Here is an 18696-nt window from a genome sequence, read left to right as displayed (position 1 = left end):
CATCCATTCATTCAGATTCAGGCAGTTTGAGTTGTGGTCTCCACAACTTATGACCAGAGGAGTCCCGACCAATATGGAAGCTCCACAGTTCCTTGAAATTTCAATTATAAGAAGCCAGAAATAAAAGGCTACCTAATATATCATTCCATTTAATACGAAATGTCCAGAAAAGGCAAGTTCATAAAAACAGAAAGTAGATTAGTGGTTGCTAGGGACCGGGGGAAATTGGGAATGACTGCTTAACAGGTTCTGGGTTTCCTTCTGGAGTGGTGGAAATGTTCTGAAATTAGACAGTAGTGATGGTTGCATAACCCTGTGGATATACTAAAAATGTTGAATTAGATACTTCAAACTGGTGGATCTTATGGTGTGTAAATTGTATCTCAATAAAATAGAAAAAAAAAAATATAACTCCAGCCATTGGAGCTCCTGCAGGGAGCAAATGGAAACAATCCATCCCCGTATTTTCCTTGCCGTGAGGGCTAGAAGTTACTAAAGCAAGACCCGCAGAATTGGAAAGAGCTTTATTTCAAGGAATTACAAAAGGTAGTGAAATACAGGGGGAAAGGAATGCTAGAATAATCTGACGTTACAGAAGAAATGGCCACTTAGTTTTGCTTTCCAACTACAAACACAACAGGGGATATCTCATTATTTAAGGTAAGATATGATAAACACAAAGCTATAGCTCACTGGGCACTGGGCTCCCTTATTTGATGTTGAAATTATGAGACAACTAGTGTTAACACCCTTCGAGCTATAGCATCCACTCAACACAAAGTTCCCTCTTTTTATTTGCCACACGACCAGGAATCGTACACTAGCTTGGCTGCCACCATGTCTTCCACCGCCATTCCTGGAATGAACAGAAAGTTGGTTCACCTTTGGTCAGAACAAGTTTTCCTCAAACACCCCAGGTCTCAGGTTCCCTGAAACAGCATCCATGCTGCCAATAATGCCCATCAGGGTAACAAGGACTGACGCCCAGCGGTGAACTTGGGCTTGAAGCGTCAGCCACGGGCAGGGCAAGGCTGACAATGCCCACCAAACAAATTCTGTGTCCTTCAAAGGCTAGTTCAAGGGCCAGAAAACTTCCTGTAAAGCGCCAGACAGTAAATATTTTGAGCTCTGCACGCCACTTCCGTGAAATTATTCAACTCTGCTGTTCTAGTACAAAAGCAGCTGTAGACAACAGGTAAACAAATATGCCTGAGTGTGCTCCAACAGAACTTTCTTTATGGACACTGCATTTTTCAGTGTCATATAATTTTCCTGTGTCATGAAATACTCTTAATTTTTTCCTCCAATCATTTTTGAAAAATGTAAAAAAACGATTTCACTCCCAGGGGGGCTGGGTTTGGCCCATGGTTTGTAGTTTGTTGGACCTCTCTGGTCTAGTCCAAACCCTGAGTCTTCAGCAACGCCCCCTTTGTCTTGTAGATTTGGGCACATACGTTAATCCTAAATTGGTGTATGTCCTTAAAGGGCAAGAGCCAGTTTTTATTAATTTTTGTAGCCACCACTGCTCTCAATATGGAGCCTGATACATAACAGATGTTTAATATGTGTCTCCTTAGATGAAAAAATGTGCCAATAAACCAACCCCCAAAAGTGAGAAAGTAAAAATTGCTCAGAAGTATAGAGCAGGCTTCTGCATTGTTGTCTCCTGAAGGGGTCACTGACCTCCGATCTGCTAGGAACGATGAAGCTTTCAGACATAACTAGATCAGTGTGATGTCTCTGAACCAGGCTCTAGATAAAGCTGCTTTTGCCTGTCTTTCTGTGCATGAGAGATTTAAAAAAAAAAATTTAACAGATGGCAAGGCACGGATACTGACTGGCGTGGGTGTTGGGTGGTTGGAGCACTTTTAAATACACTGCCAAGCATTAAAGCTTTGGTTGCTTGATCATTAAGAAATATGTAAGGCCTGGAGAGCTTGAAGGGCTCAGGGCAGCAACTATTTACCAACCAGTTTGGGAGGATTTCAACATTTTAGGTGTATGAGCTGAAAATGATCTCTGTGACCATTTACGTCCATTTCTTTAAATCTGATAAGGTGGGACAGCTGGGCTGAAGGGCAGACCAGCCACTGGGAGCCCTTTCTTTGCTGGGCTTCTGCCTGTACTAACTCAGGTGGTAACGGGCTCCACAGTGAAGCCCTTCTTAAATCAGCAAGCAGGAAGGTAGGGAAGGAGGGGAAAAAAGGTCACAGGCTATACTTCCTGTCTGGGTCTCTCTCAGCTTGGGTCTCCCTGCTATTTCTCTTAAGCTCTTTTTTTATTAACATCTTTTTCTCCCACCCTCCACCTCTGAAGGATATCTTTTTAAGTTTCATTTAGATCTGAGTCTAAATGACTTAATGCTGACACTTGCTATGTGCAAATTGTTTGACGTGCACGTCTCACTTAATTCTCACAAAAACTCTAGATGACAGGTGGTAAAGAAATTGTGGCTCAGAGAGGTGATGTCACCTGCTCAAGGATGCCTGTCCAGGGAGGGGCAGAGAAGGGAATCTAATCCAGGACTGCCCAGTTCCAGAGTTCACAGGTTTCACCACGATGCCAAGATGTAAATAACTGACCTGAATGATAGATTTCACGATTACTGAGCTATGGAGCCTGCTGACTCATTCCTCTTCCCACCAATAAACCTACCTTGTGCCCTGGTTAGGGCTGTGCCCTGGGAGCAGTGGCTCTTACCCAAAGACTTGAACACTGTAGTCTTCTCGCAGTAGGCTGGCTTCACTCCCTTCACCACTTCTCCCAGCTCAGCGAAGATCTTGGCCTGTCAAATGAACACATGCTGATCTAGGCCATGGAGCGAGTGAATGTCTGCTCAGGGCCAGCTTCTGAAGCCAGGACAGGGTGTCTCTGAGCTGGATAAGGGATAAACTTGATAAAAAGACTTTATAAACTGGATGATGTCAGAGGACGCTTCCCCTTTAAATCTTTCTTTTTGGGGTGGGGAGTGGTGTAGCATCTGCCCTTGTGATACCACAATTGCAGAAATACAAATTTGTGGCCAGAGGAATGTCCTGCCAGGACACTGTGTCAGTGAGGAAATAGGCATGTTCTGTCTTATTTTGGCAGTCCCCCTTCTTATTCTATGCCCTGATTACGAAAGAAAAAGAAGGCCAGAAAGTGGCCAACCCTAGTCCTAATTTGTTGGCCATATTGGGAAAGTTTCCAAGCTCCAAAGGGCTCCCATCTTCCAATTCTACTACTTTATAGGATAGCCCAGTCCAAAGGAAAAATCCATCAAACTGCTCTCTTCAGGTAAAAGGGACAGGAAAACACTTGCCACCACCATAACGGCTACATTATTTTGGAAGGGGATAAGAAATGGTTTAGAGACATTTGGGAGTTATCACCCCGCAAAGAGGTGGGGGTTACAAAGGTCTGGAGCGGGCCAGACTGAAGGAGAGTTAATGAAAGCCTGGGATCCAGGCGCGGTCAGTCGGCAAAAGCCCACCAGGAGGGGAGGCTCACCCCTGACAAGAGGACATCTCCAGACTCTTTCAGGGCAGCCTCCTGGGAATCCACGTACAGCACAGCCTCTTCCATGAGCTCATCATCCAGCTCCCTCCAGTCAGGTCTGCTGGCGCCGATGGCTAAGAGACAGCAAAACATATTTTGAGCCTGGAAATAGTCACGAACACACCAAAGAATGGAAGGGGTGGGGGAAAAGGAGGTGGCAGAGGGCAGGTAGAAACAGATGTGGAATGCCTCATTTCCCCAGGCAAACTCCCTCCCGATCAACAAGACTGAATACCCACTCATAAGAATAATACCTGGCATTTGTTCCCTTTCCATTTCATACCCCTTCTCATTACTGAAAAAAAGACTTTGAGGCAACTCAGCATTCATGTACTGTGTGCCTGCTCTCTGTGGGCTGTTTCACACATGCTATTTATAGTCCTCCCAAGTACACTTCATGTCTGATTCCCATTTAAGCGGAGGCTCAAAGAAGCGGTACATGCCAAGGTTATGTACCTAATAAGCACACATCTGTGGCTCTGAGAAAGCACGTGCCTTTCAGGCGTCTTCCGCTTACCAGGAACGGTGCCTTCCCCACAAAGACTCTAAAACAGAGACATCACTTGGAACTTATTTATACCCCACACTCCTCTGTCTTCTGTCTGTCTGCTTGCTTTTCAATCATTCCCCTTCCTCACCCCAACCACTTCTCTTCTAACTCATGAGAAAAGAACCCAGTGTCAGGGTCACGGAGAAACCCCAATAAAGAGGAAACCAGCTGCACCCTGGCACCAAGATTTCACATCCTCTGCACAGCCCAGAATCTTAACGATGAATCCAAGGCATCATGCCGCCCAGCACTGGGACATAGGATAATGCAGAAGCTGCAACCAAATGCCTGCAAGGCTAGGCAAGTAATGAAAATGAGCAGGACTGGTCAGAGAGACTGGACTGGAAATGCTGGAGACTGAAGTACAGAGAAGAAAGCAGGCCCTTCTAAAGGAGACGGTCGTTGTTCAGCTCCAGCTAATTACTGCCATATGAGAATGCAGGGCCACTGTTAGATACCCCGCTTTTTTAAAGGGAAGCAGGAAATCTATTTGCATGTGTTATTTCCTGGTTTTCAGAACAGTCTATGGTCTAAACAAAACACATCTGCTGGCTGGATCCAGCCCCTGCCAGCCAGTCTTTGGAAACCGCTATAAAGCCTTACACAAATATACGGCAGCATTTATATGCCTTCTTTCACTGCCATCCAGTTTTCTCTACTTGTTCCCTCTCCTGCTGCTCTCCCCTACTCTAATTTTCAAAGAGAGTGGTGGTGTAAAAATGTCCATCTTGAAGGCTGTTTGTGTGAGGAGTTCTATAGAACAAAAACACCAAGTAATGAAGCTCGTAAATAAATCATCAGCTGGTGGGAAAAACCCTAGCTTCTCAAGCCACCTCTTCTCATTGCACTTGAGCCCCCTGGTTCTGAGCAGGCTGAGTTCTCAAAGGATTGCATAAGGCCACTCAGGCAGATGGAGGTGGGCCAGGCTGCAAAGGGAGGGGCCTGCCTCAGGCTGGACTTTGGCCTTGTTTCAGTGGGGCTAGAACGGGTGAGCATCAGACACTGGCTGATGATGTTCCAGGGGCAGCATGAGGGACATGCAGGGGAGGCTGGAACTGGGCTGATCTCCTGGCCAAGCTGTAAAGTAAGTAAGATTTGTTGTTGGTGTTTCCTTGTCAACTGCACTTGTAACACATAAGCATATTTGATGCTTCTGTGAACACATAACCGATTTTGTCTTTAGGCTAGGGAAAGATACGAGGTGCCTTGACTCAAAATCAAGTCAGCCCTTCCTGGAGCGAGAGATTCAAAGCATTAGAGGGATCCAGCATGAGGAAGGTTCTCTGATGCTGGTTTTCGAGGTTGAGCAGCCACACGGCAAGAAATATGGGCAGCCTCCAGGAGCTGAGAGTAGCCCCAAGAAAACGGGCACCTTTGCCCTGCAACGTGAGGAACCTGCCACAACCATGTGAGCCTGGGAGAGGACTCTGAGCTCCAGATGAGACTGAAGCCTGGACAACACCTGGATTTCATCCCGGTGTGAGCAGAGGACTCAGCTAACCCATGCCCAGACTCCTGAACCACAGAAACTGTGAGATAATAAATATGTGCTGTTTTATGTGCTAAAAAAAAAAAAAAGCAGGAAAAAAAAGTCAAGTCAGTCTTGCTGAATATTCAGCGCTTGTCCATTTCACCAAGAACTGGTTTCTCTTGATTTCCCAAGTCCTTCCAGAAACGGTCTTACTGTTCGGGTCTGGCTTTCGAACAGCAAGACCTAACCCCTGGACACACATCATAATACCAGTCCCAAACAGGCTACTATGGCCCCTTCCTCAATCACACCACGTTTTGCTTCCTTCATAGAACTTCTCTTTAGTTGGAACTACTAGCTCATCTATTTGTTTGCTTGGTTGTTGTTTGTCTCCCTTCACTAGAATGTAAGCACCAGGAAAGTAGTGACCTTGACTGCTGGTTTACTGTGACATCCCCGGCATCTAGAACAGTGCCTGATGTACGGTAGGGATTCAGCACGTGTTTGTGAATGAACACATAGTCGTGATACTTGGCTCTTGCAAGCTCATTTGCCAATGTGTGCAGAGATCTTAGACCGTGTGAATTCACACCACGTGCTTGTCACTAAAACGTGGGGCACTGATACCACGTTTAAATTCTCTAGTCTTCATTTGTTTGCTCATCAGAATCCAGTCTTCTTACTGAAAGATGATAGAGGACATTATTTAAGCTCTTGGGCTCTGAGGGTAGACTGCCTTAGCTCAAATGCCAGCTCTGTCTCTAGGAACCTCTGACTCTGGGCAAGATACTTAAATCTCTCCATGCCTTGGTTTACCCACCTGTAAAATGATGGTCATGATAATAATAGCTCCTACTTCATAAGGTTGTTGTGAGAATTCAATGATATGGGACATACAAAGAATTTAGAAGAGCACCTGTAATAGTAGGTATTCAATAGAGATCAGATCTTGCCAGCCCCCAAGGCCATCTGAGGATCTTTAGAGGCCCCAGGAATTCTTTTGATTAGAGTCCCACCCATCCTATGTTACATATTAAAAAGCATCCACAAGTCACATGAAATGTCTTTTGTGGTGTAATTAAAATTAAAAAAAAAATAATTCTAAGTGTTGTTAAGAATAAGTGAGTCATTTGACTTTTGTAATTTAAATTTCATGACATTTTAGAACTGAGCTGTAATTGATCATTTACACTTTATAAAACTTTAATTAAATGTATTAGTTTCAGGTTTGTGATTTTTTTTCATATTTTGGAGTAAATATTGTCTTTCAAGGTTCAAATGTGTCCGAGGCCCTTAAGAAGCTCGGGCATTTGCATGAGTAAACCAGTTCTGCTGACGCGGCCCCTTGGTCCAGCCAAGGGAGAGTCCGGCCACCCAAAGCTCATGGAGACACTCTGCTTACCATTGATGTGAACCCCAGGCTTCACCCATTCACCAAACAAGATGGGCTCTGTTGCCATGGTGACTGTGATGATCACATCTGCACCTGCCACAGCCTCCTGGACCGAGGAACAGACCTGTACCTCTCCTTGCACTGTGTCTGCGAACTTCTCTGCATTTTCTTTGGTGCGGTTCCATATCCTCACCTTCATTGGGGGTGACAAGAGGGACATTGGTGCCATGAGTATTTGACGGTTTATGTTTCATCAAGTCCAGGGGCACAAGGAAAAGTTGAACCACTCTGGGGTAAGGGCTGTGGTTATTTAAATCATTCCCTATGGAGAGCGGATATTTGATCAAGGGTATAGCATTAATCTGGGCCAGATATTTGAAAATGAGCTTTGTCTACCATATTCCCCTTTCAGGAAGAGGGGAGGTTTTTCAGTTCTAGCCTGGGACACACAGCCTCAGTAGCTTAATAGCTACTATAGAGCTTAATGATTAGCAGAGCGAGTTCTGGAGCGAGACGGCCTTAGAATCAATCCGTGCTCTGTCACTTAACTGTTTCTGAGGTTATTTCCCCTCATTCAGCCTCAGTTTTCATGTCTGTAAAATGTGAATGATAACTGGCAAAAGTTAGCATCAAACTCACAGTTTATGTTTGGGATTCTGTAAAGGAGTCATAACAGGTGTGAGATTCACAAACAGGATGTGCAGTGCTATGCGTGGAAAAGCTTGATCTCTGAAGGATATGCCGGGAATTAAAGATTGGAAGGGTTTCAGGAGTGAGTCATGCAGCAGATGAAAAGGCCAAGGGTACTAGCTACACTTAGAATCCTGGAAAGTGCTGGTGGAGAGGGGGTGGGTCATTGGCATCACCAGGAGATGGGGACTCGCTAGCTTGCTTAACAGATACTGATGTCTGGGGTGGGGGTTGTCCGCCTTCAACGGCAAATAAGGCCTAAAGAATCTCTCACAAGGAAATATAACAAATATGGAAATAAATGTTATGTCTAGGTAAGTTCAACAACTAAGGTGAAACACAATATAATACGCCCAGTTAGAAGAGAATGGTTAACCGTACCACCTTTCTTGATAGAAAATGTGAAATACTACACAAAAATTAGGAAATCTGGAAAAGTGATAGTGTTAGGCCACTCAGTGAAAATACAGGATATGCAACTGTGTAAACTTAACATGATTAAAACTGTGTTATAAGGGGTTAATATGTAAAATATGCAAAGAACTTATGCAACTTAATATTAAACATAAAACAACCCAAACAACTTGCTTAAAAAATGGGCAAAGAATCTGAATAAATATTTTTCCAAAGACTCACAAATGGCCAGCAGACACATGAAAAGATGCTCAATGTCAGTGAACCACAGGGAAATGCAAATCAAAACTACAATGAGATATCGTCTCCCATCCGTCAGAATGATGATTATCAGAAAGACAAAAAAATAAGAAGTGTTGGCAAGGATGCTGAAAAAAGGGAAACTGAGTTCGTTGTTGGTAGGGATGTAAATTGGTGCAGTCATTCTGGAAAACTGTATGGAGGTTTCTCAAAAAATTAGGAACAGAACTACCATACCATCTAGCAACTCTACTTCTGGGTATTTATCTGAAGGAAACAAAAACACTAACTCAAAAAGATAAATGCATCCCCATGTTCTTTGCCGCATTAGTTACAATAACCAGGATATACAAACAACGTATGTATCCATCAATGGATAAATGGATAAAGAAATCATGGCATATATACATATATATACACATACAATAAAATATCTCAGCCATAAAAAGACTGAAATCTTGCTATCTGAGACAACATGGATCTTGAGGGTATTATGCGAAGTGAAATAAGTCAGACAGAGAAAGACAAATACTCTGTGATCTCATTTATATGTGGAATCTAAAAAACAAAACAAATGAACAGACAAAGCAATTCAGAAGTCAACTACAGATACAGAGAACAAAATAAACCACTTGGGGTGATTGCCAGAGTGCGGGATGGATGAAATAGGTAAGGTGATTAAGAGGTACAAACTTCCAGTTATAAAATAATTAAGTCATGGTGATACAATGTACAGCATAGAGAATATACTCAGTGATACTGTAATAACTTCGCATGGTGACAGATGGCATCTAGTTATCGTGGTGACAATTTCAAAAAGTACATAAATATCCAGTCACTATGATATACCTGAAACTAATATGATATTGTATGTCAATTACACTTTGATTAAAAAAAGCAGAAAAAACCTCACAAAACTATGATATAAAAAAGTATATTAGAGAAGACTGAAAATGTTAAACTGCTTGTCTTTGAAAACAGATAAAAGGAAATTATTCTCTTGTTTTCTTCCTTATGTCTTCATTTTCCAAAGCAGAGATGTTACTTTTATCATAAAAGAAAATCATAATTTGAATCTGCCCCACCTCTCTCACACACATACAAAAAATAAAATAAAAGTAGTGTCCAATGTCTTAACAACAGTAGGCAGTGTGCGCCAGCCGGCACGGGGGAAAGGTGGACCAGTATCTGGGCTGCAGAGGGAAAATGCTGTGGCTTCATTCCCAGGTCCTGGATCCTTAACCCTGACTATGTAAAGACCCCAGATTCTCCTAAGAGAAGCATAGAATAGGGCCAAAAGGACAACTGAATGTAGGTAACAGGTCTAACACAATCCTTTAAGTAGCTGAGTAGGCTCGCTGCGTACTTGGGCATCCCCTGCGAACTGAGAAACTGGGAAAGGTGATTCAGGCCTTTTTCCAGACTCTTCACCTCCAGTGGGACTCCTGGGCAAGTCATTAAATAAATGGTCGAGACTGGATTCTCAACTTAAATTTCAGCGTAACCCATGTCGTAATGAAGGAGTATGGACAAAGGTCACTGCCACTCCCTACTCCCCTCACAGTCCCCACAACCCTCCCTGGACTCACCTCCTTAAAGGAGAACTGCTCTGTGAAGACCTCATAATGGCTGTAAGCCTGGACCCCAGCTCCAAGGATACACAACACTTCACTGCTGGGGGGCTTCAGAAACTATTTGAGAGAAATGAGATAGAAAAGGTCAAGGGAGACACTAGCAGTCAAGAGAAGAACAAATGTAGTTTGAGGATCAGGTGACTTTCAGGACCTCTCGGGCAATGAAGAAGATATCGTTTTGTGTTTTTATTTCCACGCTGCTGTAGAGTGGGGAGGAAGGGAAGCCGCCCTCATTGGGTACCTAATATCTGCCAGTGCTTAACCCCTCGTGATCTCATTTAGTCCAGACAAATGACCCTATGAGCTGGATACTCCTATAGTTATCCTCCTCTTAAGGATAAATAAATTGAGGTTCAGAGAGGTTAAGTAACTTGCTCAGGGTCCTTCAACTATTAAATGGCACAGCAGGACTCCAAAGTGCATCTTTGGTTCTCCAAAGCCCACATTCTTTCTCCTGTGTTACCCCATCTCAGGGGCGTGATAAGCCACACCTCCTTCTCTGAGCTGTGAGCTGCTTCTGGAGTCCATGAGCCCTGGGAACCCCAGGTTCTCAGCCGTATTTGCTGTGCCCACTCTCTGCTGATCCTCTCTTAGCCTCTGTCTTCCTGTAAAGAGGAATATAGAGACGGTGTTGTGGCCCCTGCCAAGGGTGTACATGTGTCTGAGTGTGGGAGAAGGGTTCTTACAATCAATTCATATCAAGTTCACCATTCCAGCAAATTAGTTCTGACCTCCCTGATAGAATTCACCACCTTATAGTACTTATTTGCTTACAAATTTATTTTCTTGTACCAATATGTAAGCCCCATGAAAACAGAGACAGTCTTATTTGCACAGAATTAGCCCATATCTACTATTAGCTATAAGAAATAGAGCAGCGTTTCTCAACCTCAGCACTGTTGACATTGGGCTGGATAATTCTTTGTTGGCAGGAGAGGGGGAGGGGGGGAGGGAGCAAGTGGGCAGGCTGTCTTGTGCCTTATAGGATGTTTAGCAGCATCCCTGAACTCTATCCCTTAGCACCCCCATGCCCTCAGTTGTGACAACCAAAAAAATCTCCAGACACTGCTAATTATCTCTGGAGCAACTGGCAAAATTGTTTTCAGTTAAGAACTACTGGCATTGAGGAAGGACATCACTTGCTGCTCAAACCATCCATATTAAATAAGACTGTCCTCCGCCTTTTCTCTATTTCATTTAATAAAATTTGAGCTCCTTGGGTCTGCTCTTTCTTACAATGCTAATTATTGAAATTCTGGAGTACGACCTTAAAAATTAAAGTATTCTTAATTATTAATCACTTGCCAAAAGGAGTCTCAGACATAATAGCAGATGTTCATTTCTCCTGTGGCTGCAGAAGGAGAGACACCATTTTTGTGCCATAAACTATAGTTCAAAGAATCTGATTTGAAAAGGTTTCAAAATGACAATATCCACAAGACTAGTAATCTTATGCTCCTGTCCAGTAAGGAGAATTAGGTGATTTTTCTTTGACAAAGTCAATTTTTTTTTTCTATTGTCAGTTAATATGAATCTACTCTTGGAAGTACATGTGGGCTTCAGAAATGGTTGCAGTAATCTGTAAAAGTAACCTTCGGCCTCTGAAAGTAAATCTGTAATCCTGCTTGGTTGTCTTACTTACTACTTTGTTGCCTTGGTAATAATGTTATAATTGACATCTCTTTTCCCAAATAGTATAACATTTATAAAATTTATGGGGGGAGGGCATAGCTCTAGCGGTAGAGCACGTGCTTAACATGCCTGAGGTCCTGGGTTCGATCCCCAGCACCTCCTCTAAAAAGAATAACAAATAAACCTAATTGTCTCCCCTGCCAAAAAAAAAATCATAACAGGGTCATAACAGGGTTAATGTCACTTCATTTTTTTCCCCATTGCATGCAGATAATTAAAAACATGTATATGAACTTGCCAGGTTTGTTAAAGAGGTTGAAAAGACTGTTTCGTTTGCATTCACTAAGGCCTTTCCTGGTCTGGCCCTCCCATCTCCCCAGCTGCCTCTCAGGACAAGCTCTCCAACACCTCTTGTCTTCTAGCCACATAGGACTCCTGGCAGCTCCCCAAGCATGTGTACCTCTGTCATCCTCAGGCCTTTGCACCTTTCCTCTGCCTGGAGTGCTTTTCCTTCTGCCCCTCACAAGTAAGTTCTATTGGTCTTCAAATCTCAGCTTAGATATGCCTCACAGAGGAAAAGCCTTCCAAAATCCCAAAGACTAGATCAAGACCACCCCTTTTATGTTCTCATAGCACTTTCCCCCTTCCATTCAGTGTGTGTGTCAGGGTTGTAGTTTTCACATTAATTGGTGTGAGCTTTGGATTAATGTCTGTCTCCCCGAATGCGCTCTGTGCTCCATGATGGCAGGTTCTGTATCTGGTTCTAGTCACCATTCTATGCCCCATGCTGAGCACATGGCCTGGAGCGTGGTGGACACTCAAATATTTGTGGAACCAATGTGTGTCAGGGATAAACCCTGATACATATTATCACCCTGAGAAAGCATGTCAGAGTCCCCAGTTCAGGGTATGTGCAACCCAAATACGAGTTACAGTGTCCGACAAACCTGAGAACTTCCTGTACTTCTCATCCTCCTCCCAAAGTCATAAAGGAAATAGGAGTGATGGAAAAGAAAACATCTTACTCTTCCAGCACAAAAAGTAAAAGAGACCCTTGTTCCTTTGTGAAACAGCCCAAAATGGAGATTTTTATCTATGCAAAAAGCAACAGTGTAACTGAAAGCTGGGTCTGGAAGAACTGAGTTCCCGAACCATCAGAATCAATCAGAGACCATTAAAAAACAAAACAAAACAAAACAAAACAAAACAAAACAAAACAATACTAGTTTTGGGGCCCATCCTTAGCAATTCCAATCCAGTGCTTTAGGGTATCTGATTTTTTTTTTAATTTTAATTTTTTTTTTGGCAATAGGAGGAAATTAGGTTTTTAATTTATTTTTTTTAATGGAGGTACTGAGGATTGAACCCAAGACCTCATACTTGCTAGGCATGTACTCTGCCACTGAGCTATAACCCATCCCCCTGGAATCTGAATTTTTAAAAATTCCCCAGGTGATGTTGCTACATAGTTTGGGTTGGAAAGTACTGATCTGGAACAAGAAGACCCATTGCTTCCAAGGGACTTCAGCAAACCCTAGTCTCCATTTCCTTTTTACAAAATGAGGCCAGTAATACTTGCTCTGCTTTCCTCAGAGAAACCCCAAAATAAGTCGAGACAATGGGTTGATAATTATTTTGGAAAACATCAAAGCCCTTTCCAAATGTAAGGCAGTATTGTTAGAGTCACTCTGTTCCTAGGTTACCAGGGAACAGAATTCAGAGTCCCTCCGTTATTTCAATCTGAGTTGGGGCTGGATATAATTTTAAAAAACCAGTTCATCAAGGGGTGTATTAACTCCCTTCCTATATAATTACCAGATTAATCCCCACATTCTTCCCTCCCCATCAGGTGTTTAGAAGATCTTAACATACAATCTGAACACCTGGTTTTTGCTGCTCCAACCCTCCCTCTGCTAGACCCCACATTTCCTTTATGCTTAAGCCTCATACACCAGCATTCCCAGACCTTGTACTTTTCCGTTTAATGTGAAAGATTTCAGACTCCAACTGTTCCTACAGACACCACCTCTTCTTAACCCTAGCCTCGAAAAATACTGCTTTTCTCGCAGGATGCCCTTGCACTAGGTTAGGAACATCACTTCATCACCACATCACTTGCTTTTCCTTCTAACTGGAGAGCTCCCCGTCCCCCTCCTGTTTCACTCACTTCCTTTTCGGTCTTTACTCAAATGTCACCTTTTCAGTGAGGTCTTTCCTCGATGATTTAAAATGTCACCCCTTCCCAATATTCTCAGTTCTGCTTTATGTTCATCCTTCTAATAACCTGTTTGTTTCTGTTGTTGTTGATGGTGGTGGTTTGGTTTGGTTTGGTTTGGTTTGGTTTTTTAAAGCAAATCCTAGCCTGTTACTAAACTTAAAAGGGATTTGTTGTTGGTTAACTATTTTTTTTTAGCAAATCATACTATTTATTTTACTTTTTATTTTATTTATTGTCCAACCCTCCCTGTGTATGTCACCCTGTTTTATTCACTGGCATGTCTCTGACATTTAGAACAGTGCCTGACATGTGGGAGGATTTCAGTCAATACTTGTTGAAAGAATAGATGTCTGGCTCAGATCTGCTTATTTTCCCCTCTGCTTCTTATGCAGCACTGGCTCTGACTTATGGGGCAGACACACTGATTTGCCAGGACCAGTGTGGTTCAAAGGCAAGAAAGTAGTCCTGGGAGTCAGAGCCGACAAGTTTTAAAGTCTTGCTCTGCCATTTAATCGCTGTGTGATCCTGATCAACTTACATAAACTCTCTGAGCCATATTCCCTATACCTGGCAAATGGAGATAATCATACTTACTTTGCAAGGTTGGTATGAAGATCAGGAATAACATACGTAAGGCACCTGGAATCTGGGGCTCATTAAATGGTAGCTAATCATTTTGTGAATCACTGTGCTCACTTGACATCCCAAATCTGGCATATGACATTCCAGCTATGTCAGAGGAAGATCAAAGTAAGTTCCTCACTTCTCCCTTAGACATTCAAGCTTGAGACACCCAATCCCACCCACCAGCGCAGCACAGCCAGGCACTAATCTTACCTTGGTGGCGATAGCAGACACCGCAGCTGTTCTCTGTGCAGTTATGACGTTTCCATCCATGACCTTGGAGGAAAGGAGAAACAGTGAGCAAAGGGCACCCTCATCCACTACTTAAGCGGAGAGAAGTTCTCAAAGAGTAACCCTAGGAATCATAATACTATTCTACCAAGAGCATGGGCTTGGTGTTGAACCTGGATCCAATTATGAGAACTGCAACTTTGAACAAAAACCTTAATCTGTAAGCACTGGTTTCCTCACCTGTGAAAACAAAGATAATGGCAACCATTCAGGGTTTTTTATTTTAAAGATTAAATGCATTAGCATACAGAAAAACATCTAGCATATGGTGAGCCCTCAAGAATTTCCCATTTTCTTCACTTTCCCTGGGATTCTCAAAACACCAAATTAAGGAGAAACTTGAGGAATAAGTGTAAGTCACTTGACATCTGTGCAAGGGCCTGGAAAATACTCAGTGGCTTTCAACTCCTGCTGCACACGTGTGGAGCTTTGTAAAGATACACATGCCCAGACACGGCCCTTAAATTAACTGAATCTGAATCTCTAGGGATGGGACCCAGACATCCTTGCTTTTAACAGCTCCCCAGGTAATTCTGAATTGTGTCTGGCTAATAATAACCACCATCATTTGTGCTGTTCTCCTCCATCTTTGTTATTCATCTCAGCTGATCCTCACCAAGTAGCATCAGAATTCTCATTTTATGGATGAGGAAGCGAAATGCGTGGCTACCGATCAGATTCAGGAAGGATCTCAGGCACTTGTCATTGAGTTTCCAAGCGGGACATGGTCCCAGTTCCCAGGGAAGCACTGTTGGTCGCCAGTAGGGATGCCATTTCCGTTGGATGAGCAGAGGTTGGGCAGAGCTAGATACTCCTTTCCAGAGGAGTAATGAACAGCCAGCTTCCTTGGGGAGCCAGAAATTCCGATAAGAAGGAGGAAATAAGGATCATGGGGAGGTTTGGGTAGAATTAAGGAGACTGTCCCTGATGAGGACTCAGCTGCCTGGCCTCAGAGCCTGCCTGGAGGGCACAGAGCACTTCCCCTAACCAGTTGTGTGACCTCAAGCAAAGTGACTCTGCTACACTGAGCCTCAGGGACCTCGACAGAAATTGGGGGTGTGTGCAATAAAAAATTCCCACAGAGGAATGCTGTCAGATTTGGATGAGATCAATTTCTCCTGCCTAGCAGATGATGAGGGCTCAGGAAGTGGCAGTGGGGAAAGGCAGCAGAGTATAGAGTTAAGACAACATGGGCCCTGAACTTACACAGAGTAGGAATGAAGTCCATCCGTGCCACCTATTTGCTATGTAAACTTGGGCAACTTTAGCATAGTTGCTCTAAGATTCAGTTTCCTCATCTGCAAAATGGGGGTAATAATATTGCTTACCCCACAGGGTGGTTCTAAGTACTAAGAGTTAATACACATGAAGTATTTAAACAGTGCCTGCCACACACAAAGTGCTTACAAATATGAGCTACTACTATTTTTAATATTATCAAATTTTTGATGTTTAAAAATTTTTTTTGATACTATTAAATGATAAAACAGGTCACTGTGTACCCCTTGGAAAAAACTGCCAGCTTTAGAAAGCACCCCTATTCTGTATCTCATATAACCCCATGTTACATAGTTTCACTAAATAAATGTTTCCTTGGCTGCCGGGTTTGCACAAACTGTATATTTGGAGTAACTGGTATAGGACAAGAATATATACAAGAATGACGACATTATTACTTCCACACTGTCACACACTTGAAGCAGCAGTGGGCTCTTGTGCAGGGTCATCAGGCAGTCCTGGAAACATACACCGTCACAGACAACCTTCACTGTCGCTACCATCCAGCTGCTCAGAGATAGGCATGTGTGGTCACATTCAGAACTCCCCCAGGCCCACAGAGAACTAACTTCTGAGCCTAGCTCTGCGCACAGGGGCCAGGCTCCACCCCAGGACAGGGGGTTGCTCACCGCCAAGAGGGAGCCGTTGCTCGGCTCAAAGAGCAGCACAGTGGCCTGATGGGAGGGGCCAGGGGAGGTGGCGCTGTGGTCCTCGTAGAAGGTGATCAGCTTGGTGCTCAGGGCATCCTCCGCGGCACTGTAGGCAGACATGACGCCCAGGAAACTACGGGAAGAGAAGGAGCAGCTTTAAACCCTTCCCATCCATGCTGAGGTGTCCTATCAAGTCCCCATATCCCTTTGCCTGTCCTCCGTCACGTCCCCACTGGCCTTCTCCCTTCCCCCATCCCCCTGCCCTTCTCTTTGGCAGTATGCGGAGTACGTTCAAGAGTCCAGCAACTGGATGAGAAAAACTACCCCAGTTCCACCACTTACTAGTTGCATAACCTTGGGTAATTCACCTCACCTCTCTGAGTCTGTTTTTCCATCAGTGAAACGGCTGCATCACTAACCACCTATGTATGGAGTGTGTTCAAGTAAACAAGGTAACTCCTGTAAAACGATCACTTGACGCAGCGCGTGGCACAAATTAGGTGGCAGCTGTTATTAGCAGTGATTAGGTAAGCCCTCCCTTTCTCCTGCTGCTTCCCCCCTTCTCACCCTTCCTCTTCCTCCTTTCCACTTTCTCCAGCCTCTGGCCCGGGCGGCATTCCTCACTCACCCCCTGTGCTTGGCCACCGGCATCACGGTGCGCACCGGCTGCATGACCCCTCCGTCGGGGCCGCTGGAGAAGTTGGCCAGAGCCGCTTCGAGAGGCGGGATGAGCAGGCTGGCGCTGGGGAGGTGGGCCTGCACGTCGGCGGCGCTCAGGAACGCTGGCACACGGCTCATGTCGCCTCTCGCCTTCTAAGCTCTGGGGCTCACCGGGATCCGCGGTTCCAGGGCTGCGCCTTATATGAGCGCTCAGAGGGTGCGCGCCGCCGCCTGCTGGCCACGCCCAGCTCTCCAGGCGGAGCAAAGCCTTTTTCCCCGAAACCGCGTCCCCTGGGGTGGGCGAGCAGGGCCCACTCCAGGCGCGGGTTCTTCGAGATTGGAATTGAGACAGGCTGGCTGGGAGTTAGTATTCTGGGGTCCGCTTTCTCAATTCCTGTAATTAGCTGTAGTCACATTCCTTGTAAAATGTGTTAGTTCGGCGCCCCACCTTCCTACCTCCCCATCAACTCCACTGTTTGCTGTCTAGGTGGTCCGGCCTGGGAAAGAGGAGACAGGGGGATATGGGGCAAACAATGATGGGCTCCCTTAGTTCTTAAACTATTGCCTGCTCCTTAGGAGATCTTAGATGAAAGGAGAAAGTTATTTTAAAAAACCTTTTTGTCGTGGGGGGTCTGGCGGGTGGCTGGGCAGGAGGTAAAAGAATTTATCAAAGACAAAGCAAAGTGAAGGAAAAGTTTGTTAGCGGTACGCTGCCACAGACAGCTGCTGGCCACACAGAGGAGAGGTGCCTGTGTGTCCACTGGGATGAAAGTGTAGGGTCTTTTATGGGGGGAGAAGTTGGTGAACACATTGCATTGGGAGCTGCGTGATCAGCTCGTGCACAAGTTTTCGATTGGTTGTAGGTGAGGTAAGAAAGGATCTGTGGAGGGGTGGTGCGATTTATAACTGACAAGGTGGAGGCATGGGCTGAAACAAACCAGCCTGAGCTATTGTGAGATTAGGCACTACCTAGGACTATTAGTCTGTTAGGGCAAACACGCATTAGTAAAGAATGTACTTTATCTTTGAGGGATTGTATGTAGACATCTGAGAGCCCAGGAATGGGATCATTGGACTCTGAAGGACGCCAGTTGGCTTCATCCTTTTTCCTTTCAATTCTGTTCACATCTGGAGTCTCTTATCCCAATCTCCTACCCACCCCGACCCCCAGATCCCCAGCTGTTGATTGCTTCCAGTGCACAGTTTTCTCCTGGAGTTACTCAACTAATCTTCACCTTTAGATAAAGGGGAAGTCCTCAGGATGAGATATAATGGTCTCAGTCACAAATAGCCAAATGCATAAGATGTCATGTCAGCAGAGGAGTTGGGATCTATCCTTGAAGTGAGACTCCAGAACTCTACTCCTAAGCATTGGGCTACATTGGCAGGGAGGGTGCAAAAGACATTTCAGGCC

General features: G+C 44.4%; 1 protein-coding gene across 1 annotated transcript; it reads right to left on the bottom strand.

Annotated features, from left to right (window-relative positions):
* Window positions 1–507: 507 nt before the first annotated feature.
* On the bottom strand, window positions 508–17503 carry CRYM (crystallin mu). The gene is made up of 8 exons (XM_006177302.3): window positions 17251–17503; window positions 16602–16755; window positions 14617–14679; window positions 9885–9986; window positions 6961–7144; window positions 3490–3611; window positions 2701–2785; window positions 508–856 (listed from the first exon to the last, which is right to left on the bottom strand). The coding sequence occupies exons 1-8, from the start codon at window positions 17418–17420 to the stop codon at window positions 792–794; spliced, it is 945 nt and encodes a 314-aa protein (XP_006177364.1). The 5' UTR covers window positions 17421–17503; the 3' UTR covers window positions 508–791.
* Between the last annotated feature and the right edge of the window lie 1193 nt (window positions 17504–18696).

This window comes from Camelus ferus, chromosome 18, assembly GCF_009834535.1.
Source record: "Camelus ferus isolate YT-003-E chromosome 18, BCGSAC_Cfer_1.0, whole genome shotgun sequence".
NCBI lineage: Eukaryota > Metazoa > Chordata > Mammalia > Artiodactyla > Camelidae > Camelus > Camelus ferus.
Note: the sequence above shows the minus strand (reverse complement) of the source record. Positions and strands in the feature narration are given on the sequence as shown.